Source organism: Budorcas taxicolor, chromosome 1 (assembly GCF_023091745.1).
Source record: "Budorcas taxicolor isolate Tak-1 chromosome 1, Takin1.1, whole genome shotgun sequence".
Lineage (NCBI taxonomy): Eukaryota > Metazoa > Chordata > Mammalia > Artiodactyla > Bovidae > Budorcas > Budorcas taxicolor.
Window position 1 is genome coordinate 2,379,275 of NC_068910.1, and position 20,110 is coordinate 2,399,384.

The following is a 20,110-nucleotide window of genomic DNA, read 5'->3' on the forward strand; positions in this document are numbered from 1 at the left end:
CGGCCTGGGACGAGCGTGTGTGGCCCCCGGACGGCCCGTCAGCCGCCTTCAGGCTCAGTTTCTGTAAAACCGAGCGCGCAGAATCCCCGCTCGCCCAGGCGCCGTGCAGCCTGCATTCAGCGACGCGCGGAAGTTCTCTGCACCCTCTGCTCTGCCCTCCCCATCTCCTTCTGCCGGCATCCCTGGCGCTTGAGGGAGGGCTGGGTGATGGTGGCGGAGCCCAGACCCCAGCAGGGTGTGAGCAGGGAGGGGAGACCTTGTGGAAAGGGTCGGGACTGGGGTTCCCCGGCTCCCGGCCCCTCCGCGTGTAGGCTGGAGCTGGGGGTGCTGGGCTGGGTGGTCTCCTGCAGACAGTAAGGAGTCTGCCTGCAGCGCAGGAGACCCGGGCTCAATCCCTGGGTCGGGAAGATCCCCTGGAGGAGGGTATGGCAACGCACTCCAGTAGTCTTGCCTGGAGAATCCCAGGGACGGAGAAGCCTGGTGGGGCTGCAGTCCGTGGGGTCGCGAAGGGTCAGACCCGACCGAGCAGCTAACGCGTCCGCTTTCCTGGCAGACAACGGGCCCTGCAAGCAGGTCTGCAGGGTCGTCGGGGACGCGGCCGTGTGCTCCTGCTTGCCCGGCTTCGCCATCATGGCGGACGGCGTGTCCTGTGAAGGTGAGTCCCTGCCGCCCTCCGCACACCTGAGTGGGCCCGGCACGGGGGGGCGGTCCCGGGCTGAGCCCCGCTGTGCCGAGAGCGGGGAGCGGGCGTGGCTGCCGCGACCGCCGGCGGCACGGGGAGCGGCTGAGACCGCTGCCACACCACGTGCCGGGCGTGCGTGCAGCCCCAGTGGGCACGTGGGGTGACTGCAGTCCCGCCGCCCCCTGGAGCGGGCCTTCCCAAACCTGAGTGTGCAGCCGGTCCCCTGGGGGCCTGGGACCACACCGATCCTGAGAATGCCACCTGGCCCTAGGGGTCTGACCCAGTAGGTCTGGGGAGGGGCCCGAGGCCCCCTGGGCCCCGGTCTGACCGGCTCTGTCCTTGAGGGTCACCCCCCCGTGAGTGGCCTGTCTTGGCTTGTGACCGCCTTGCCCCTGTAACGGTGAGCACTCCAGACTCTGAATCCAGAAATCCAAGTTCGTATCTCGGTGGGACCTTTCTGTTAGCCCTGCTGGTGGCTCACATGGTAAAGAAACTGCCTGCAATGCGAGAGACCTGGGTTCGATCCCTGGGTCAGAAAGATTCCCTGTAGGAATGCACAGCAACCCACTCCAGTATTCTTGCCTGGAGAACCCCCATGGGCAGAGGAGCCTGGCGGGCTACAGTCCATGGGGTCGCAAAGAGTTGGACACGACTGAGCACCTAGCACGCCTCCTCTCGCTCACAGCCCCTGTTCCAGCCATGGGTGAGGCCAGGACAGCAGGCAGTGCCTCCCACTGGCCGCCCTGGGGAGCAAGGCCGGGGCAGGGGCGGCCCAGCTGGGGGCCCTGCTCTCAGAAACCACGGAAGGGTATGGGTGTCGGTGACGCTGCCTTCACAGAGGGGCTGGAAAGGGTCTGGAAGTGTGTCCCTTTCGCACCCGTGAGCCTGCTCAGTCTGGGTCTTGTCCCGGGGCTAGGGGTCGGCCCTGCGGGCTGGGCCCGCCCGCTCTCTGTGCGATGGGGCCATCAGGGCGTGGTTCCCGCAGTGAGCGTCACCTGGAGCCCCTCCGTGTTGGGCGGCGGCGTGGGCACAGAGCGAGCCGATGGTGTCAGAGACGCTTTATGCTTTAGTTCACGTTCAGGAGCCATGATGCTGGTGGGGGCCCTGGGGGGTTACGCCTGTCTGGGAAAGACCCCCATCCCTGTCAGCAGCCAAAACCCTCCAGCCGCCTGCCTGAGACGGCTCTGGTGTGGGCGGAAACCATCCTTATGCCCAGAAAGCGCGGGAGACTTGCCCAGCATGCACAGCACGGCGGTGCCTGGCAAGCCTTTCTCTCAGATGGTGGGGGCCAAGCTGGCTCTGCTCCCCGTCTCCCGGGACCTGCATCTCTCCTGGGCCCATGTCCCTGCTCCTCCAGGACCCCGCTTCTGTCTGCAGGGCCCCCAGCGGTGTCCAGGTCAGGGGGTGCGTGCGAGGGTGTTCCATGGGTGCAGCCTGCCTTGCAGGGGAGTCCTGCTGGGCTCCATCCTGTTTAAAATCATCCACCAGGTGACCAGCAGTGACAGCTCCAGAACTGTTTTCAGAAGAATCCAAATTTCAGGCTTTTCTCGGATCTTTACAATATCCGAGCCCACAGCTCCAGTTCCCCTTTGGACAGAGAACAGGCTCAGCAGTGCCCACGGAGCCCCCTTGGCCCCGGCTCCTGCGGATGTCCCCAGCCTGGCCCCCTCAGCGCTCAGGTTTGCAGCCCCCAGCATCTGTGACTCCCCTGGCCGTCCATGGAGGTGGAGTGTCTCCGGAGCACGGGCGGGGGACAGCCTCTGGTCCCGCCCGCTGTGTTATCCCAGGCAGGCTGTCTGCCCTCTCTGAGCTTCACCTGGCCACCTGCCCTTACCAGAGCTCTTGCTCCCTCATCTCTTGACTGCACAAACTCAGACTTGGGCCCAAAGCCCAGAGGGACTGCTGATGGATGGGCTGAGAGGCCCTGGGCAGCTCCCTGCCCCTCTGGGCCTCAGTTTCCCCATCTGTCACTGGAGGCCACACCTCTCTAACGGCCCTTCTGTTTCTCCTCTCGCGACGTATCACTAGACCAAGATGAGTGCCTGCTGGGCGCTCACGATTGTAACCGGCGACAGTTCTGTGTGAACACCCTGGGATCCTTCTACTGTGTCAACCACACAGTGGTCTGTGCTGAGGGCTTTATCCTCAACAGGCACAGGAAGTGCGTGGGTAAGCCAGAGCCCCGCCTGCCACCACGCCCCCTGCTCTGCTCCACGCCCACCCGCCACGCCCGCAGCCACATGCCAAAGGGCCCGACCTTTGCATGTGAGCTCTCAGCACGGCCCCCACGCTCCCCTGATGTCCTGCCCTGCTTCTCCACTGACCCCCTGGGAAGCCGCTCTCCCCAGGGATGGGCCTGAGTCAGAGCTGGAACTGAGGCATGACCCGGCTGCTCACTGAAGAGGGGCATTGACACGCATGGGCAGCAGGACAGGATGTGGGGTCTGGGGGCAGGGAGGCCGGGCTTCAGAGCAGGGCCGCCCAGTATCTCTGTGGTCTTGAGCTTCCTCTTGGTCCTCTGTTTCATCATCTGTGAGAAGGGGGTGCTCAAGGCACTGCTCCCCGTTTGGCGATTATGCGACATGTGTGTGGCACAGCCAGGACGCCAGCACAGTGAGCACGTGACCTCAGCTGCTGAGATCGTACTTCAATGGGGCCAAAGTCCCTTCCGAGGCAAACGGGTGGAGCTGGGGTCTGGACGGTCTGGGGCTGTATACCCCAGCTGGATGTTCATTTGCTGTGTGACCCTGAGTCTTGGAGCCCTCCTGCCTGGGTAGCTGGTCTCCCATGGCTTGGCGGGGGAGGGACTGAGGTTTTCTCAGAGGAATCATCGTGGACCTGACCCGAGAGGGACCCAGCGTAGTGGAGCTTGGGGCAGACTGGGAAATACAGGGGCTCAGGCCAAGGGGGAGGCCGTTCCAGCCGGCAGTGTCTGGACACCCTCCCTGGAGAACGTGGCATGGGGCGCCAGGGACGGCAGGGACGCGGGAAATGAGAAGGGCATGCGGGGAGGAAGAGCAACGGCAGGGAGCAAGTGCAGGCGGGAATGGCTTGTGCCCAGACCCCCCGATCGTCGCCTCTGTGCTTGGGGACCATGCCCAGCTTGGGCATGTCCTCTGCCTCACCCGCCACTGCTGGGCATCTGCGTGGCCGCTGCAGACATGTTTGCCCCCCGGCCCCCGGCCGTGGGCACAACATGAGCCCTGCGGAGCCTGCTTGTCGGCAGCACCTCCCATCTGGGTCGTGTCTGTGTGTGTGTCTGGGAGGATGGTCCGTGGGGCCCGCCAGCACCTTCCCAGGATGTGGTGTGCAGGTTTTCCTGGGGGTCCAACAGATGACTTTGTTCTCAAAGGGGTTGCCAGGTGGCTGGAAAATGGGTTTTGGGGTTAAGAACAGAGGTGCCTCCATTCAGCAAGGTTTATGGTCGCTCACTCAGTCTTTGCCTCCTTGACATCTTGCCTGGACCCCGGTCTCCTCTCCATCCTTGTTCCACGCACGTGTTCATCTCGTCTGTGAGCACTCATTCTTTGCATCACTTGTCTGTCCGCAAACGTGTCTTCTGTGGTGCGTTGTAAGCTCCGGGCGTATTCTGTTAACCTCGGCTGGTGAGACGGGAGATGGGTGCCCGGGTGAAGAGTGTGGCCTCTGCGGCCAGACCACTTGGGTTCAAGCCCTGGCTCTGCCACTTTCTACTTGTAGGACCCAAGACCAGTCGTTTAATCTCTCTGAGACTCAAGTTTCTTCACCCGTGAAAAGAGAAGTAGCATCTACCTCCAAGGGACACTGTGCTGGTTAGATGAGTCCATGTAAAGAACTTGCTAGAGTTTGATGTCATAATAATGATTCAACAAATGTGTTTTACTGAGGCAGCCTGCATAGGTAGTGAGCTCCCCATCACTGGAGGTATGTAAGCCAAAGTGGGACAGGACTGAGTGGTGCCGAGTCCAGAGGACTTCTGACAGGCTGGCGGCCTCTGTAGGGGAACCCCCTGTGCTCTTCTGTTGGCCTGCTGTGCCCTGTCCTCTGAGGACTGTCATGGGCCCTGGGGAAGAGGGTTCCGGGTGGGCTGGGCTTCGGGAAGGTAGGCGCCCTGGCTCTGTGGCCCACTCTGCGGGGGTGAGGAAAGAGCTGGGCACTCTGACCTCTGTTGCTGTTGCCACATGCAGGCCGTGGGACTTTGGTCGTCACATCCCCTCTGTGAGACCTAGTTCCTTAGCTGGGAAGGAGTGTTCGAGGTCATGGAAGGGCATCTCCTCTAAGCCAGCGGTCTGCACCCTCTTTGGCACCAGGGACTGGCTTTGTGGGGACAGGGTTTCCACGGGGAGAAGGGGGATGGCTCAGGCCGTAACGCGAGCAATGGGGAACGGCAGCGCCAGCGGTGCCCGCTTGCCCACGGCGCACCTTCTGCTGCGTGGCCCGGCTTCTAACAGCCCGCAGACCGGCGGAGTTGGGGACCCCTGCTCTAAATCACCGGGTCCCTAGTGAGCCGTGCAGTCAGTGGCGTCTGCTGTCATCCCTCAACGTGCTTCCTCCCAGGCTCCGGAGCAGGGTGGGGACTGGGGGCGGGGGGGCTCCTGACCCATGACGTTTCTGGGGTCCTGAGAAAGTGTCAATCCAGCCTGTAAATCAGAAGTCTCTATCTCGCCGAGCCAAGCCTTTCTTGGAAACTATGGGTCCAGAATCCCCTTTTCTTCTCCCTCGTCCCCACCCAACCAGGTTTAGCTCAGCCTATACACCAGTCGGCTCACCTGGGAGTTTGGGAGCGTTCTTTTCTGGTGGCTCAAAAAATGAAGAATCCACCTGCAATGCAGGAGACATGGGTTCGATCCCTGAGTCAGGCAGATCCCCTGGAGAAGGGAAAGGCTAGCCACTGCAGTATTCTGGCCTGGACAATCCCATGGACCGAGGAGACTGGTGGGCTACAGTCCATAGGGTCGCAGAGTCAGACACGGCTGAGTGACTAACACACACTTGCCCCACAGCCCAGTACCCCTCCTCTCCACCTTGTCCCTGTCCTGCTTGTAGGATCAGCTCTGATCTCAGTGTCCCCCAGAGCGACCCTGACATTCCAGCCCCCAAGCAGGCGGTGCTTCTGAGACCGTGCCACCTTCCTCCCCAGTGCCTCCACCCGCCTGTCCCCACTTCCCTGCCAGCTCGGGGTGGCCCCTATGCGGCTAGGCCGCCCGGGCTTAGCACAGAATAGGTGCTCGTTGAGGTGTGTCCAGGGAATGAAGGGATCAGTAAGGACTGCTGCGCCGGTGTGGCCGGGGGGGTGCCGGCTCGTGGTGTCCCCCGCGCGTGCGTCTGCGTTGGTCACCGCTCTGGGTCCCCTCTGCCCTCCCCAGGGCTGCTTCTCCCTCCATTGCTGGCATCTCCCCGCCGCCTGCTCCCACCAGGCGTAGGTCCTAGGCCTCTTCTGTGCCTGTCCTGTCCCCCAGGTGACCCCCACTCCCAAGTTCCCAGCTTCACTAAGACCCGTTCTGTGAACTCCGAGGCAGGACTCAGTGTCCCCTCCAAGGCTCCCAGCCTTCCTCTGTGAGCCTGCTCCCCTCTGCTGGCCCCATCCTCAGCTGCCCAGCTGTTTGGCCAGGAAGCTTTGGCCAGACCCCTTGGCTTCTTTTTTCCCTCTCTCCTTCCTCTCATCCATCATAGAGCTGTTGCTTTGGCTTTCACATTACTTTCAGAACGTGACTGTGTCTCCTTGCCTCTGTGGATGGGAGCCTCAGCCCCTTCATCTCCTATTCTGTGGACCCCTCATCCCTGCAGTGTTCACACTCAGCCAGGGGCCCCTGTTACCAGCAAGCCAGTCCGCTCTCCTCTGCTGGATCCCTCCATGGCTCCCGCCTCCCGCCGCGTCTCCTGATCATCTCCTCTCCCCACACCCCATATCTGGACCCTACCCTGAATCTGCCCCTGCTGCCTGGGATGTGTGTTTGGCTTGTTCTGGATCTCTTCAGATGGTTGCTCAAGTGCCCTCTGCCCTGATGACCCTTCGTGCCCCCCACCCCCACCCCCACACTCCTGGTCTCCTCCACCCCACTGTTTCTTCCATAAGACTCCAGACCACCCTCCCTCTTAGGCCTGTCTGCTGGGCGTCTTCTGAGCGTGCCCCATGGCAGGGCTCCTGTCTGTCTTGCTCACCGGGGGCCCTGAGGCCAAGCACGGTGCTGCTGGCACCAGGCACGTGCTCCATAAATCTTTGTTGAATGGGTGGTGGCACAGAGCCTGCTGCTGTCTGGCAGGCGAGCACCTGGAGGGCGGGGCTGGTCGGCTGGTGCTGTCCCCAGCACCCCGCAGCCCCTGACGGCCTGGCCCTCGCCGCAGACATCAACGAGTGCGTGACAGACCTGCACACGTGCAGCCGCGGCGAGCACTGTGTGAACACGGTGGGCTCCTTCATCTGCTACAGCGCCCTGAGCTGCCAGCCAGGGTACAAGGTCGAGGAGGGCCGGTGTACAGGTGAGGAGGGCTGGCTGCCGGCCCCGCCCCCTCACCCTGCCCTGCCCCGCCCCGCCCCCTCACCCTGCCCCGCCCCGCCCCCTTACCCCGCCCCGCCCCTTACCCTTCTCTGTCCCGCCCCTTGCCCTGCTCGGCCCCGCCCCTTACCCTGCTCTGTCCCGCCCCTTGCCCTGCTCAGCCCCGCCCCCTCACCCTGCCCCGCCCCCTCACCCTGCTCGGCCCCGCCCCTTACCCTGCTCTGCCCCGCCCCTCACCCTGCCCGCCCCGCCCCCTCGCCCTGCCCCGCCCCCTCACCCTGCCCCGCCCCGCCCCTTACCCTGCTCCGCCCCTCACCCTTCTCCCCGCCCGCCCGCCCCCGGCCCGCTCAGAGCATGCTCCCTCGGGAAAGTTCCAAGCTCCAGGGTTTCTGGCCAGTTAAGAGACCCCACAGATGATGGTGTTTGGGGGCAGAGGTGGCCTCCAAACTGGTGGCAGGGGGGAGGGGCGAGGTAAACGTGTCTGGGTCATGTTACTCTCCTCTTCATGCCTCCGTTCCCACAGAAGGGTCATTTCTGTCCTTTTTAACCAGAAGAGTCTAACCTCAGGAGAGAGAGAGAAGTTCGGCTGAGCCATTTCAGCAGCGGCTCCCCCAGCTTTGTTTATGGCCCCGGCAGGGTTCTGGATGGTGGGGGTGCTTGTGGGGGCGTGTTTCTCTGTCTGGTCTCTTGACCAGGTAGGCAGGGGCTCACAGGCACACCGGGATGGCAGGGCTAAGGCTGGGTTTTGCTTTAGTTGGGGGTCCAAAGAGGCCAGCCCCCTGTGGGGGTGATGTCGAGGCAGGGCCCTACAGAATGCAGAGCCCCTGGGAAGGGTGCCAGGAACACAGGTGCCAGCCCTTAGGGGGTAGGGGAGGAGGGGGCCTTGGTACATGGAGCAGAGGGAAGTTTTGGCTAGGGGCACGCTGCCAATGGAAGGAGGGTGCTGGGTTGGCAGGCCCAGGCAGGCAAGGACTTGGGACTCTATTTCACACATGATCGGTGACAGTTTATTTAAACGTCCAGAAGGATGTCACCCAGGAGGTGAGACCCAGAGCAGTGATCCATTGTTGCAAGCCTAGAAAATTTTGATGGGAAGCAACTCTGACGTTGGGCATGAGCTCAGGGAAGTGACCGAACACACTCCGTGCCAGGCCCTGAGCTGGGCTCAGAGCAGGGGTGGAATGAGCTGAGAGGAGAGGAGCTCAGACCCCTTGTAGCACACCTGTGCACACCCACGCACGCCCAGGGCACACGCAGATCAATGGCGAGCCCCCTTTAGAGAACCCTGACCCCTGGGGAGTGGTCTTGGCTCCCTGGACGCCTGGCACCCCTGGCCCTCTGCTCCCAGGGCACCCTCCTTAGACCAGAGTGGCTGGGCAGAGGCTGTGTCCTCAGACTTCCGGGGGTCCCTGAACCCAATATGGGACCCCTAGAGACTGGGCTGCTGTGGAAACCGGAGAGGGTGGACGGATGGACGACAGACGCTCGCACGAGGTGGGCCTGGCCGTCAGGAGGCTGACGGGGTCTCGGCTGTGCCACGAGCCCCGCGTCGTCTTTTAACTCCGTCCTCAGCTTCCTCATCTGGGGAAACAGCCCGACGTGCCTGCTGCGGGGTGGGGGGCGGGCACAGGCCGGCACTTTGTAAACTGGGTGCTGGGCAGCGGGGGCAGGGTGGGGGTGGGCCCTGACCCACTGAGGCCGCACGGCTGGTGGGGACAGTGGAGACATGCGGGTCTGGCGGCTTCATCCTTGGAAGCTCCAAGCCCGGCGGCCCAGGAGCAGCGCCGAACTGTGCCCATGCCTCAGTTTCCCCCATGCGGGAGGGGGCTCATCTTGGCCCCGGCCCTGGGTACCCGTGCGCACTGAGTAAAGATGTACATCTCGGAGTGCCCGGCAGTGAGAAGGGTGACATCGCTGGCACTGCTGCACGGGCCACGGCAGCGCCCCGCGATGCGGGAGACCTTTGTAATGTCAAGGTTGTGGCAGGGATGTGCAGGTGCATGCCCGCCAGCCCCTGACCCCCGGCCCTGTCTCTGTGGCAGACGTGGATGAGTGTGAGCTGGGCACGCACAACTGCCCGGCAGGCGCCGTGTGCCATAACACCGAGGGCTCCTTTCACTGCCAGGCTCGGGAGCGCTGCCTGGAGGGCTTCCTGCAGGACCCCGAGGGCAACTGCGTGGGTGAGCGGGGCCTGCCCGGCTGTGTCTGCCGGCCCCGGGGCAGGGGGTGGGGGTGGTCTTCGGGGAGGGTGCTTGGGGGGATGGGTCTGAGGGCTTGAGAGATTGGCGGGGCCTGGGTGGCTGCCCTTCCCTCCCCCAGCCTCCGTGTCGGTGACTGTCAGTGCCTGGGCCCCGGAGGCCTTTGCAGATGGAAACTCCCATTACCCCGAGCTGTCTGATCACGGCCGAGCTGCTTCTCCTCTAGTCTGTTTCCCCCATCTGTGGGACTGGTCTGGATGAAGGTGTATCACATCTGTTTTCAACAGTGCCCAGCTTCTGGGAGGGAACACCCTTGGGTCCTGGGACACAGGCACTGGGGGGGGTCTGACCTTCCAGCCCTGACCTGGGCTGGCTTGCACCCGGCTCCCCGTCACCCGCACCCCCTCCGCAGACATCAATGAGTGCACATCTCTCTCCGAGCCGTGTCGGTCCGGCTTCAACTGCATCAACACGGTGGGCTCCTACACGTGCAGACGGAGCCTGGTGATCTGTGGACGTGGCTACCACGCCAGCGAGGACGGGACCAAGTGTGTGGGTGAGGCCCGCCACAGCCCCTCCCAGCCTCCGCCCTCCTGGGGGCCCTGGGCGTGGTGGCTCCTGCAGGGGGGAGAGCTTGGGCCTCAGCGTGCCCTGCTGGCCTCCCCCTGCAGACGTGAACGAGTGTGAGACGGGTGTGCACCGCTGCGGCGAAGGCCAGGCATGCCACAACCTCCCTGGCTCCTACCGCTGCGACTGCAAGCCTGGCTTCCAGCGGGACGCCTTCGGCCGCGCCTGCATCGGTAGGTGGAGCTGGGGGCTGGGACGCGCCCCCAGCAGTGCCTGCCTGCCCCAGGCCCCAGCCAGCCTTGCTCTGACTGCCTGCCTGGCCCTCTCTGGGTGTGTCTGCCCAGCTGAGGCTCCCCTCACGGTTCCTGTTGCCCTCGTTTCTTGCTTTTTGCCTGTGTCTGTCCGTGCGTCCCTCCATCTCCCTACGGCACCCCGGCTGCTTCCTGCTCTGATCCCTCCTCCCCCTTGCTCCTTTGGGTCCCTGGGTCCCTCCTCTGCCCGGGGTGGGGGTGGGGGCTGGCGTCCAGGCCCCTCTGCCCTCCTGAGGCCCCCTGCACCTGCCGCCTGCAGACGTGAACGAGTGCTGGACATCACCCACGCGTGTCTGCCAGCACACGTGCGAGAACACGCTGGGCTCCTACCGCTGTTCCTGCGCCTCCGGCTTCCTGCTGGCGGCCGACGGCAAGCACTGTGAAGGTACAGCGGCCCCCCGCCCACCCGCCCCCTGAGCCCCCAGCCTCAGCTGCGCGCGGCTTCCTGCAGGAACCCCCGTCTCAGAGCGGGAAGCTGGCTGGCTCTGCTGTCTGCATGCCCAGAGGTGGGAGTTTCCGTGTGCAGGGCTGGCAGCCCAGCTTCTGCCCCTTGGTAGGCTCCGGTCCCGGTCACCACTACGGTGCCCTGGGGTCTGGGCAGAGAGCCGAGTGAGCGAGACAGGAGACAGGCCCGCGGCCTCGCAGCACCCCGTGTGCTGTGCAGGCCGACCAGTCACGGTTTTCCAGATCCCAGCAACCCAGATATTTATTACGCATAAATCCTGCTGGGTTTTACATGTTGCTGGTGGGTTTAAACTTAAAAGAACACACTGGTAGGTGCCCCAGGGCTGACGACCTGGGAGGGACTGTCCCAGGTCTGCTGGGACTAGGGTGGGGAGGCGGAGATCCCACGCTGGGGGTGAAGGGGGTGTGGGGTCTCCAGCCCCCCCTAGCCGGCGCTCTCTCTCCCGGCACCTTCCCCAGGAGCTGTTCTCCTTCTTTCCTCCTGGGGAGGTGAGTTTGCTGAGATCCCCAGGCAGGCCAGGCCCCTCTCTCTGATTGCCTGGCCTGGCTAAAGAGCTGGCCTCCCTGGGACAAGCCCCGCCCAGGGGCAGCGGAGCATTGCCAGGCCTGGCTCCGTCACATGGCACTCGGACGGGCTCCCCAGACAGACCCTGTGGCTGGCGTTCAGTCATTGGTGTTCCCATCACCTTTGAGCCCCTCCGCCAGGCCAGGTGGGCACAGAGAGCTGTGGGGGGCGGGCCGTCGAGCCCACCCTCGTGGCGGTCCATTCTGCCTTCACCCACCCTTCGTCCCTACCTCACCTGCTTCTCTCAGGCTGCGCGGTAGGCTCGGGGATGGAACCAGCGTGGCCTCGGAGCCTGGTAGAGGAGACCAGGCACTTATGCGTTCATTCATGCCTTCAGTCATTCCATGTGAAAGCGGTGTGTGCGGAGGGGCTGTGAGGGTCACGGGTCAGGCGGCAGCCCCAAGGGCGTGTGCGATGTCAGCCCCACCCCCACCGCGGCTCACCCTGCTCTTACCCCAGTGCCCCCTGCTCGTGCACAGGGCCACCGCCAGCCACTCTGACCTCATCAGCTCCACGGGGTGGGGGTGTTTGTCCGTCTTGTTTGGGGCCGTGTCTCCAAGCTCGGCACAGACCTGGCGCTTGTCAGAGCTCGGCAGGTCTCAGCTGGATGAACGAGAGACAAATCCCTTCCTGCACGGAGCTCGGGGTGCAGCCGATGCTCCCCTCACTGTCCTTCCCTCACCCCCTCCCCATCCCCCGCAGGCCGGCTCTCGCCTCTCCCCCAGCCCCATGAAGGGGGTCGAGGGCAGATTCCTGTTAGCGCCTCTCAGAGCCACCTGTCCAAGCTGCTGTGGGCCCGCAATACAGCAGCATCTACTTCCCCACCGGGGGACCTATGCCACTGTGGCTGCCGCCTCCAGGCAGCAGGCCAGGATGCCACAATCCCGCCCCTGCCTCGCTGCATGTCCCTGGCTGACCCCTTGCCTTTTTCTGGACCTTGGGTTCCCCATCAGCCCCAAGCGGAGGCTGGAACCAATGGTCTCTCAAGAGAAGGCTCCACGTGAGCGAGACCCCGGTCCCAGCTCTGGTCCGGGCGGGCTCCTCCGTGACCTCCGGCCGGTCTGTGCGCAGACGTGAACGAGTGTGAGGCCCAGCGCTGCAGCCAGGAATGCGCCAACATCTACGGCTCCTACCAGTGCTACTGCAGGCACGGCTACCAGCTGGCCGAGGACGGGCACACCTGCACAGGTGCCTCCCCTGGTCCGCCCGGGGCCCCCGCCCGGAGGCACCTCCCCCGTGCGCCAGGCTCGAGAGTCCCCGCCGGGGTGGGGGGGACACACCGGGCACACAGAGGCCTCAGCACCGGAGCGGCGGTCCCTTCCCAGCCACGTGGCTCCCTGGCACCTGGACAAGCGCTTCCCAGGTCTGACTTCAGGCACCTTCCCTGCAAAGCAGAGACGATGGTCGTGACCTCAGTGGGGTGAAGGGTTAAGTTACATAGTTGACCTTGGACCCTGCAGGGCTCAAGGCCTCCCCTCCCCAGGAGTCACGTGTAACTTTACAGCTCACCCTCTGTATCTGTAGTCCCACATGGGTGACTGGCCTGAGGGTGGATCCCATAGTAACTATTGAAAAAGGTCCCTATGTAAGCGGATGCACGCAGTCCAAACCCGTGTCGTTCAGGGGTCAGCTGTGCCTCGTCCAGGCCGTGTCTGGTACCTGATGGGCCCTGAGCCAGCCGCAGCAAGCCCGGAGCGGCCCCGGGGGGCAGGCCCCAGCGTGTGGGTCCAGTGTGGCCTTGGGCAGCTCTGTCCCCAGCCCCTTTGTCCTCATCTGTGAGAAGGGCCCCCAGGCGCCCCAGGCCGGGCAGGGACAGGGTGACCGGGGGTTCCTGAGGGCTGACGCTCTCTCTGGCAGACATTGACGAGTGCACCCAGGGCGCCGGCGTCCTCTGCACCTTCCAGTGCATCAACGTGCCGGGGAGCTACCAGTGCGCGTGCCCGGAGCCCGGCTACACCATTACAGCCAACGGCAGGTCCTGCAAGGGTGAGTGCGGGGTCCGCGCTGGCGGGGCCTCAGGCAGCCCCCGAGTGGGCGCAGGAAGCCTCTCACAGCCTGCCGAGCCACAACACCGAGCGCGTGAGCCCGAAACAGCCAATGCCGCTGGTGGCCAGGCTCACCGGGGCCCATGCCTGGGGTGAGGAACAGGGCGGTCTTTCTGCTGCTTGACCCAGCTGAGAGTCTTGGAGGCTTGGACTCCACTCTGGGCCCTGTCCTGCGAGGGGGACAGGGATCCTGGGCAGTGGTCCTGAAGGTGGGAGACCTCCCCAGGGAGGAGCGTGCGGAAGAGGAACCCCAGGGCTGGCTGGGGCTTCCTGGCTGCAGAGTTCTTACTGTTAATACTATTTTAATATTCAGTTCAGTTCAGTTCAATCGCTTAGTTGTATCTGACTCTTTGCGACCCCATGAACTGCAGCATGCCAGGCCTCCCTGTCTTATCACCAACTCCTGGAGTTCACCCAAACCCATGTCCATCGAGTCAGTGATGCCATCCAGCCATCTCATCCTCTGTCGTCCCCTTCTCCTCCCGCCCCCAATCCCTCCCAGCATCAGAGTCTTTTCCAATGAGTCAACTCTTCGCATCAGGTGGCCAAAGTATTGGAGTTTCAGCTTCAGCATCAGTCCTTCCAATGAACGCCCAGGGCTGATCTCCTTTAGGATGGATTGGTTGGATCTCCTTGCAGTCCAAGGGACTCTCAAGAGTCTTCTCCAACACCACAGTTCAAAAGCATCAATTCTTCGGCGCTCAGCTTTCTTCACAGTCCCAACTCTCACATCCATACGTGACCACTGGAAAAACCATAGCCTTGACTAGACGGACCTTTGTTGAAAAAGTAATGTCTCTGCTTTTGAATATGCTGTCTAGGTCGGTCATAACCTTCCTTCCAAGGAGTAAGCGTCTTTTAATTTCATGGCTACATTCAACATCTGCCGTGATTTTTGGAGCCCAGAAAAATAAAGTCAACCACTGTTTCCACTGTTTTCCCATCTATTTTCCATGAAGTGATGGGACTGGATGCCATGATCTTAGTTTTCTTTAGAAAACTAAGCTTTAAGCCAGCTTTTTCACTCTCCTTTTTCATTTTCATCAAGAGGCTCTTTAGTTCCTCTTCACGTTCTGCCATAAGGGTGGTGTCATCTCCATATCTGAGGTTATTGATATTTCTCCCGGCAATCTTGATTCCAGCTTGTGCTTCTTCCAGTCCAGGGTTTCTCATGATGTACTCTGCATAGAAGTTAAATAAGCAAGGTGACAATATACAGCTTTGATGTACTCCTTTTCCTATTTGGAACCAGTCTGTTGTTCCATGTCCAGTTCTAACTGTTGCTTCCTGACCTGCATACAGGTTTCTCAAGAGGCAGGTCAGGTGGTCTGGTATTCCCATCTCTTTCAGAATTTTCCACAGTTTATTACTAATTTTAATTAAAAAAAAAATAACCAGTCTGGATTCTGTAAAAGACGAGGATCCCACCTGCTGTAAACGGCCAGGTGGGAATGATGCCTTCCCTTGCCTAGAGCGTGGTTTCACTCTGGAGGCTGAGGCTGTGTCTGCCTGATGGTGGAACCCAGAGGGGCGTCTCAAAGCTCAGACGCTACAGTGACTTTGGCTCTTGAAGGTGCTTCAGGCTGGACACCTGTGTGTCCGTTCAGACTGTCTCCCCCTGAGCCTTCCTCCCCAGTGCCAACCCCACAGAGGCTCCAGGCCCAGACTGTTGTCCAGAGTGGATGAGATGGGGATGTGTGAGCTGTGCACCCACAGGACCAGCTGCTCCGAGACCCAAGCCCCCAGGGCGGACTGAGGGGGGTGGTGCTCGGACGAGGGTCTCCGACCGGGGCCCCCGTAAACCCGCCCATCACCCTGTGTTCCCCACAGACCTGGACGAGTGCGCGCTGGGCACCCACAACTGTTCCGAGGCTGAGACCTGCCATAACGTCAAGGGCGGCTTCCGCTGCCTGCGCTTCGACTGCCCTCCGAACTACGTCCGAGTCTCCGAAATGTGAGTCGTCCCCCCGCCCCCTGCCCCGGCCCTGGGCCCGGGCGCCCTGCCCCAGTCCCGCAGTGCCCGGGGCAGAGGCCAGGCGACCAATGTGCCCGCCTTCATCACCTCCTGATCTTCACGGGCCCCCTGTCCGGGGTGTGGTCTGACTGACCATAAATGGTGCAAAAGAAAGCACCTTGCAGGAAGTTTGGAACAGAGAGAATGAAAGAAAGAAGACTCTCACACACACATAAAAAAAACCTCCATCTCCCTCTCTCTCAAACACACGCACACGTTCATCTTCTGTTGTGTAGTGAGTCTTTCCCAACGCGTAGCACCTTAAGAAGTATGACAAGTGGGTACCATCCTCCACGGTGTTGGGAGGGTCGTGACCAAGGAGCGCAGCTGAGCTGGGTGGTTCTGCTCCGGGCCCCGTGGGGCCACGTCCACTGGAGGCCTGCTGGGGCTTCAGGATGCCGCTGCCCGCTCATGGCTCTGGGCGGGAGGCTGCAGCGCCTCGCCACCTCGGCCTCTCCTTGGGGCCGGAGCTCCCTGGCCCGGGTCACTGAGAAGGCAAGTGACAGTCCTTTGTGACCCAACGTACTCTTAAAATTGACGTATCATCACTCCTGCCACTGGCCACACAGTCCAGCGCTGTGGGTGCGGGTGGGTAGGTGTCACCGGGGAGGTGGCCCATGCGGTGTGACTGCAGGGGGGGACGTGGGGGCTGTCTCACAGGCTGCTGACCACATTCCCTCCTGATGCTTCTTGGCATTTTGCTGTTTTTCCTGTCTTCTTACTAAAGAACACGGGGCTTCCCTGGTGGCTCAGAGGGTAAAGCGTCTGCCTGCGATGCAGGAGACCCGGGTTCGATCCCTGGGTTGGGAAGATCCCCTGGAGAAGGAAATGGCCACCCACTCCAGCAGTCTTGCCTGGAGAACCCCATGGTCAGAGGAGCCTGATAGGTTACAATCCATGGGCTCACAAAGAGCTGGACACGACTAAGCGACTTCGCTTTCACTTTTCTTACTAAACACACGTTTCCATAAGCGCTTGCCAGAGTGTGCAGCGTCTCTCCTCCAATCGGTGCTGCCACGCAGATGTGCTCGGTTGTTCCGAGCTTGCTTTCGCTGCTTTGCCGGCCTCTTTTGCCTCTGCGCGCATGGCCTGCCTCAGGTGGCCCTTCCTGGCACGTATGCGCCCGTGGTTTACTCCTGGCTGCCCTGCTGACCCTGTGCCACGCTCACTAATACACAGTGCGAGGGCGGGTCTGTGTGCAGGTGTGGTGGGTGTTTAGATGAGTGTGTCTGGTGGCCGGTGGCCTCCCTTCCCTGGGTCTCAGCCTGCCACACGGGTGATGGTAGCGCCAGCCCCAGGGAGGGTGAGAGCTCGTGATGAGTGACGACATGTCATGAGCTTACACAGGGTGTGACGTGGCCTGGTCCTGCCTGCTGTGGTTCCCCCCGTCCGGGAACTCTGCTCAGAGCATCCCCTACAACTGCGGAGCCCTGGTGCCCCTGCTGGAAGCACTGAGCTTCCAGACGGGGGTTTAGTGATGGAGGAGACAGTCTCATCGCGCCAAGAAGAGACCAGATTATTGCTGAGCTTAGAAATCGAGTCGGGGCCCCATGGGGTTTGGTCGTCACCCTGTAGTGTGGCCGGGCTCCCCGGCTTCCTCTGGGGCAGGTGTGACTCAGAGCTCTCTGATACTCGGAGAGGGACAAGGGCAGGCCGTCCCAAGTCAGTGGGGGAAACGGCTCCGGAGAGTCAATTACGGGAGAAAAGGGAATCTGAGAAACGATTAAAGAAACACCATGGCCAGGGAATCCATGCAAATAGTGTGGGAAGGAAAAAACTAGAGGTAGGAAGGTAAGAATGAAGGCAGACAGCAAGGAGCGCGGGGGCCAGGGAGGGCTGCCACCAGACGCTGCCGGCATTGTGCTTCGCGCCGCCTGGTTTATAACTCACCTCTTCCCGCCAAAGACACCGCGTGGCTATTAACTCATCCTGCAGACGGGAAAGCGGAGGGCCTAGGGGCGTCAGGTGACGCAGCCCAGGCTGCTGGGGGCTGCCGAGGGCGGAGCTGCGGGTGGAGGCTGGGTGGGCGTCGGCTGGGGGCTAGCGGGAGCCTCCCCCCGCTGACGCCCCGCGGCCGCCCCGCAGGAAATGCGAGCGCACACAGTGCCACGACTTCCTGGAGTGCCAGAACGCGCCCGCGCGCATCACGCACTACCTGCTCAACTTCCAGACCGGGCTGCTGGTGCCTGCGCACATCTTCCGCATCAGCCCCGCGCCCGTCTTCGCCGGCGACACCATCGCGCTGACCATCACCAGGGGCAACGAGGAGGGCTACTTCGGCACGCGCCGCCTCAACGCCTACACGGGCGTGGTCTTCCTGCAGCGCGCCGTGCGCGAGCCGCGCGACTTCGCGCTGGACGTGGAGATGAAGCTCTGGCGGCAGGGCTCCGTCACCACCTTCCTGGCCAAGATGCACATCTTCTTCACCACCTTTGCCCTGTGAGGCGGCGCCCGCCGTGGACAGCGCGTGGAGCCCGGGTCCCCGCGCTGCTCCGGCGCCCGCCTCCACGCTCCCGCCGGCCGCGTGGGGGACCGGCGCTGTGGCCGGTTTCCTCCGACGCTGTAAATTAACTTAATTTTGCTGACTTCCTTCCTCGCGGTCTGGCCTCTCCTGGGCCCGGGACGGGGCTTTGAGGGCGGTTCCAGGCCATCGCTGGCGCCCCGTGGAAGGGGTCGGAGGATCGGAGGCTGGACATGGCGACCGAGACTGGAAACCGCGTTGGAGCTTTGGACTCAACTGGGTGACCTGTCCCCAGTGATGATATTCTGTTTCATGTTACACTGTGATTAGTTCTTTACTTTTTTTTTAAGATCATTTTTGTGTTTTTGTTTAATTATGAAAGTAGCACATATATATTACAAATATATATATATTCAAATAGTTCCAAAGGGTTATAAAGTAAAAAAGTGAAAAAAGAAACCCTGCTTCCTTTTGTGACGTGCTTAGGATGATGCTCCCGAGTGTCCGCGGTCCCCAGCCTGGCCCTCGCCTCTCGTTGTTGGAAGGATGGCAGTGGGAACACGCTCACTTCTGACCTGCTTCTGACCCGTTTCCTGGTACCCCCTTCTCCTTCTCCCAGCGTGGACCTCACCTGGGCTTGTCACCTTGGACATCACCCAGGAACCGGACGTCTGTGTATAGTGTTGGGACTTCCCAGGTGGTGATAGTGGTAAAGAACCCGCCTGCCTGTGCAGGAGAGGGAAGAGATGTGGGTTTGACCCCTGATTCAGGAAGATCCCCTGGAGGAGGGCGTGGCAGTCCACTCCAGTATTTTTGCCTGGAGAATCCCATGGACAGAGGAGCCCGGCGGGCTGCAGTCCATGGGGTCGCCCAGAGTTGGACATGATTTCCCATACACGCACGTGTGGGTAGTGTTACCTGTTTGACCTCTTAACCTACCCCTGTTCGCACCTTACAATGAACGTGAGTGGGACTGCTGAGCAGAGAAATTAGCTAACGGTTAGGCAAGTCCAGTTGCTCTCTCAGGCCAGCCATTTTCCATTGGTGTCTTCCGTCCTTCAGAAGCTGTAGCTCAGTGTCCCCACGTATCTGACCATTATCACTGGCTTTATAGCCTCACCAGCGGCGCCAGGGCTACGTGGACACATGGCGCAGGGGGGAGTCACCTGCAGAATGAGACTGAGGCTGGGCCCCAGCTGTCATCAGCCATTCATCCACTGCATCGTCTCTCGCGTGACCACGTGTCTGCCGGGGTCCCCGGCCTCCATTCCACCTTGTCAGACTCCAGAGGCAGGCGTGAGCTTGGCTCCCCGCTTTCAGACGTCTGGTGTGATGGAGCTGAGAGGTGACGTCGTCTCTTTCTCCAGGCCCCCTGAGATGGTCATGCGGTGTGGACAAACGTAATGCCGCCTTTCCCTCTTGAATAACCACTCTTCCTTTCCCCTTGGCTGTGACTCCCTTTCTGTTTGTACCCCGATTCTTCACCTCTGGAGTGGATGTCGCGTTTGGCCACAGTGCTGGTCTAGACCAAAGGCTGCAGTGGCCGTCCAGCAAGCGCCTCCCCCAGTCCACTCCGTCCCCCGGGTAAGGGTGTGGACACAGAGCCAGGGGTCACCCCTACCAGCGGGCGACACGGCTGCAGTCACTGTCCGCCTTGGTCTTGCCGGAGGGGTGGAAGGCAAGGCCCTTTGGAATTCTACCACCAGGGTTTAAAGCCTTAGTTTCCTGCTTAGGAATCAGGCCACTGTTGCAGCCTTGTTCCTGGCATTAGATACAGGAAAAGAAGGTTGAGATAACAGCATGGCTGTGTCTTCCCGCCGTGGGAAGAATTGTGTATTCATAACAGCATTCCCTGCCTCCCCCTCCATCACTCCAGACCACCTAGAAAAACCGAGGAATCTGTCTAGCAGGGACCTGCCTCGGTCCCCCTGGTGTTGAACGTATACTCAGGAAACCCTGAAAGCCGGCACGTCCCGGCTTTATCTCCCCACGCCGTGTTAGACAGCAAGCATTGCGGATGCCACTGTGACTCTGTCTGAGCAGCGTTCCAAGGAGGAGGCCTCTCTGCCTGTTGTTGGCACTATGCTGTGATGTGCGATCCTTGGTCTGAAGAAACGTGATTGGCTGGTTCAAATTGGCACACTGTCTCCCGTGCCCAGGCTCTTACAGGTTCTCGAACATTTGCGTCTACTACCAGACTGAATCGACTCAATGGCCACGAGTCTGAGCAAAGTGGGAAATGGTGAAGGCCAGGGAAGCATGGCGTGCTGTAGTCCATGGGGCCGCAGAGAGTCGGACAGGACTTGGTGACTGAGCAGCTGCAAGT

The 20,110-nt window shown here is 61.7% G+C and overlaps 1 protein-coding gene and 1 non-coding gene across 3 annotated transcripts in view; both read left to right on the forward strand.

The window, feature by feature from the left end:
* Positions 1-18,243, forward strand: part of FBLN2 (fibulin 2) — a 65,112-nt gene extending 46,869 nt beyond the window's left edge. Inside the window, exons 8-18 of one of the 2 annotated variants that reach the window (XM_052639585.1) lie at positions 554-655; positions 2,711-2,851; positions 7,007-7,141; positions 9,201-9,338; positions 9,769-9,912; positions 10,028-10,156; positions 10,494-10,619; positions 12,336-12,452; positions 13,122-13,250; positions 15,140-15,263; positions 17,409-18,243. In XM_052639585.1, the coding sequence (XP_052495545.1) occupies positions 554-655; positions 2,711-2,851; positions 7,007-7,141; positions 9,201-9,338; positions 9,769-9,912; positions 10,028-10,156; positions 10,494-10,619; positions 12,336-12,452; positions 13,122-13,250; positions 15,140-15,263; positions 17,409-17,766 (1,643 nt within the window). In that variant the 3' untranslated portion in view covers positions 17,767-18,243. The remainder of the gene's footprint in view (positions 1-553; positions 656-2,710; positions 2,852-7,006; positions 7,142-9,200; positions 9,339-9,768; positions 9,913-10,027; positions 10,157-10,493; positions 10,620-12,335; positions 12,453-13,121; positions 13,251-15,139; positions 15,264-17,408) is intronic. The other variant, XM_052640377.1, reaches the window with a different exon arrangement.
* Positions 16,062-16,133, forward strand: TRNAR-GCG (transfer RNA arginine (anticodon GCG)). Its single transcript has one exon. It is a non-coding gene; the product is annotated as a tRNA-Arg (tRNA).
* Positions 18,244-20,110: the final 1,867 nt, after the last annotated feature.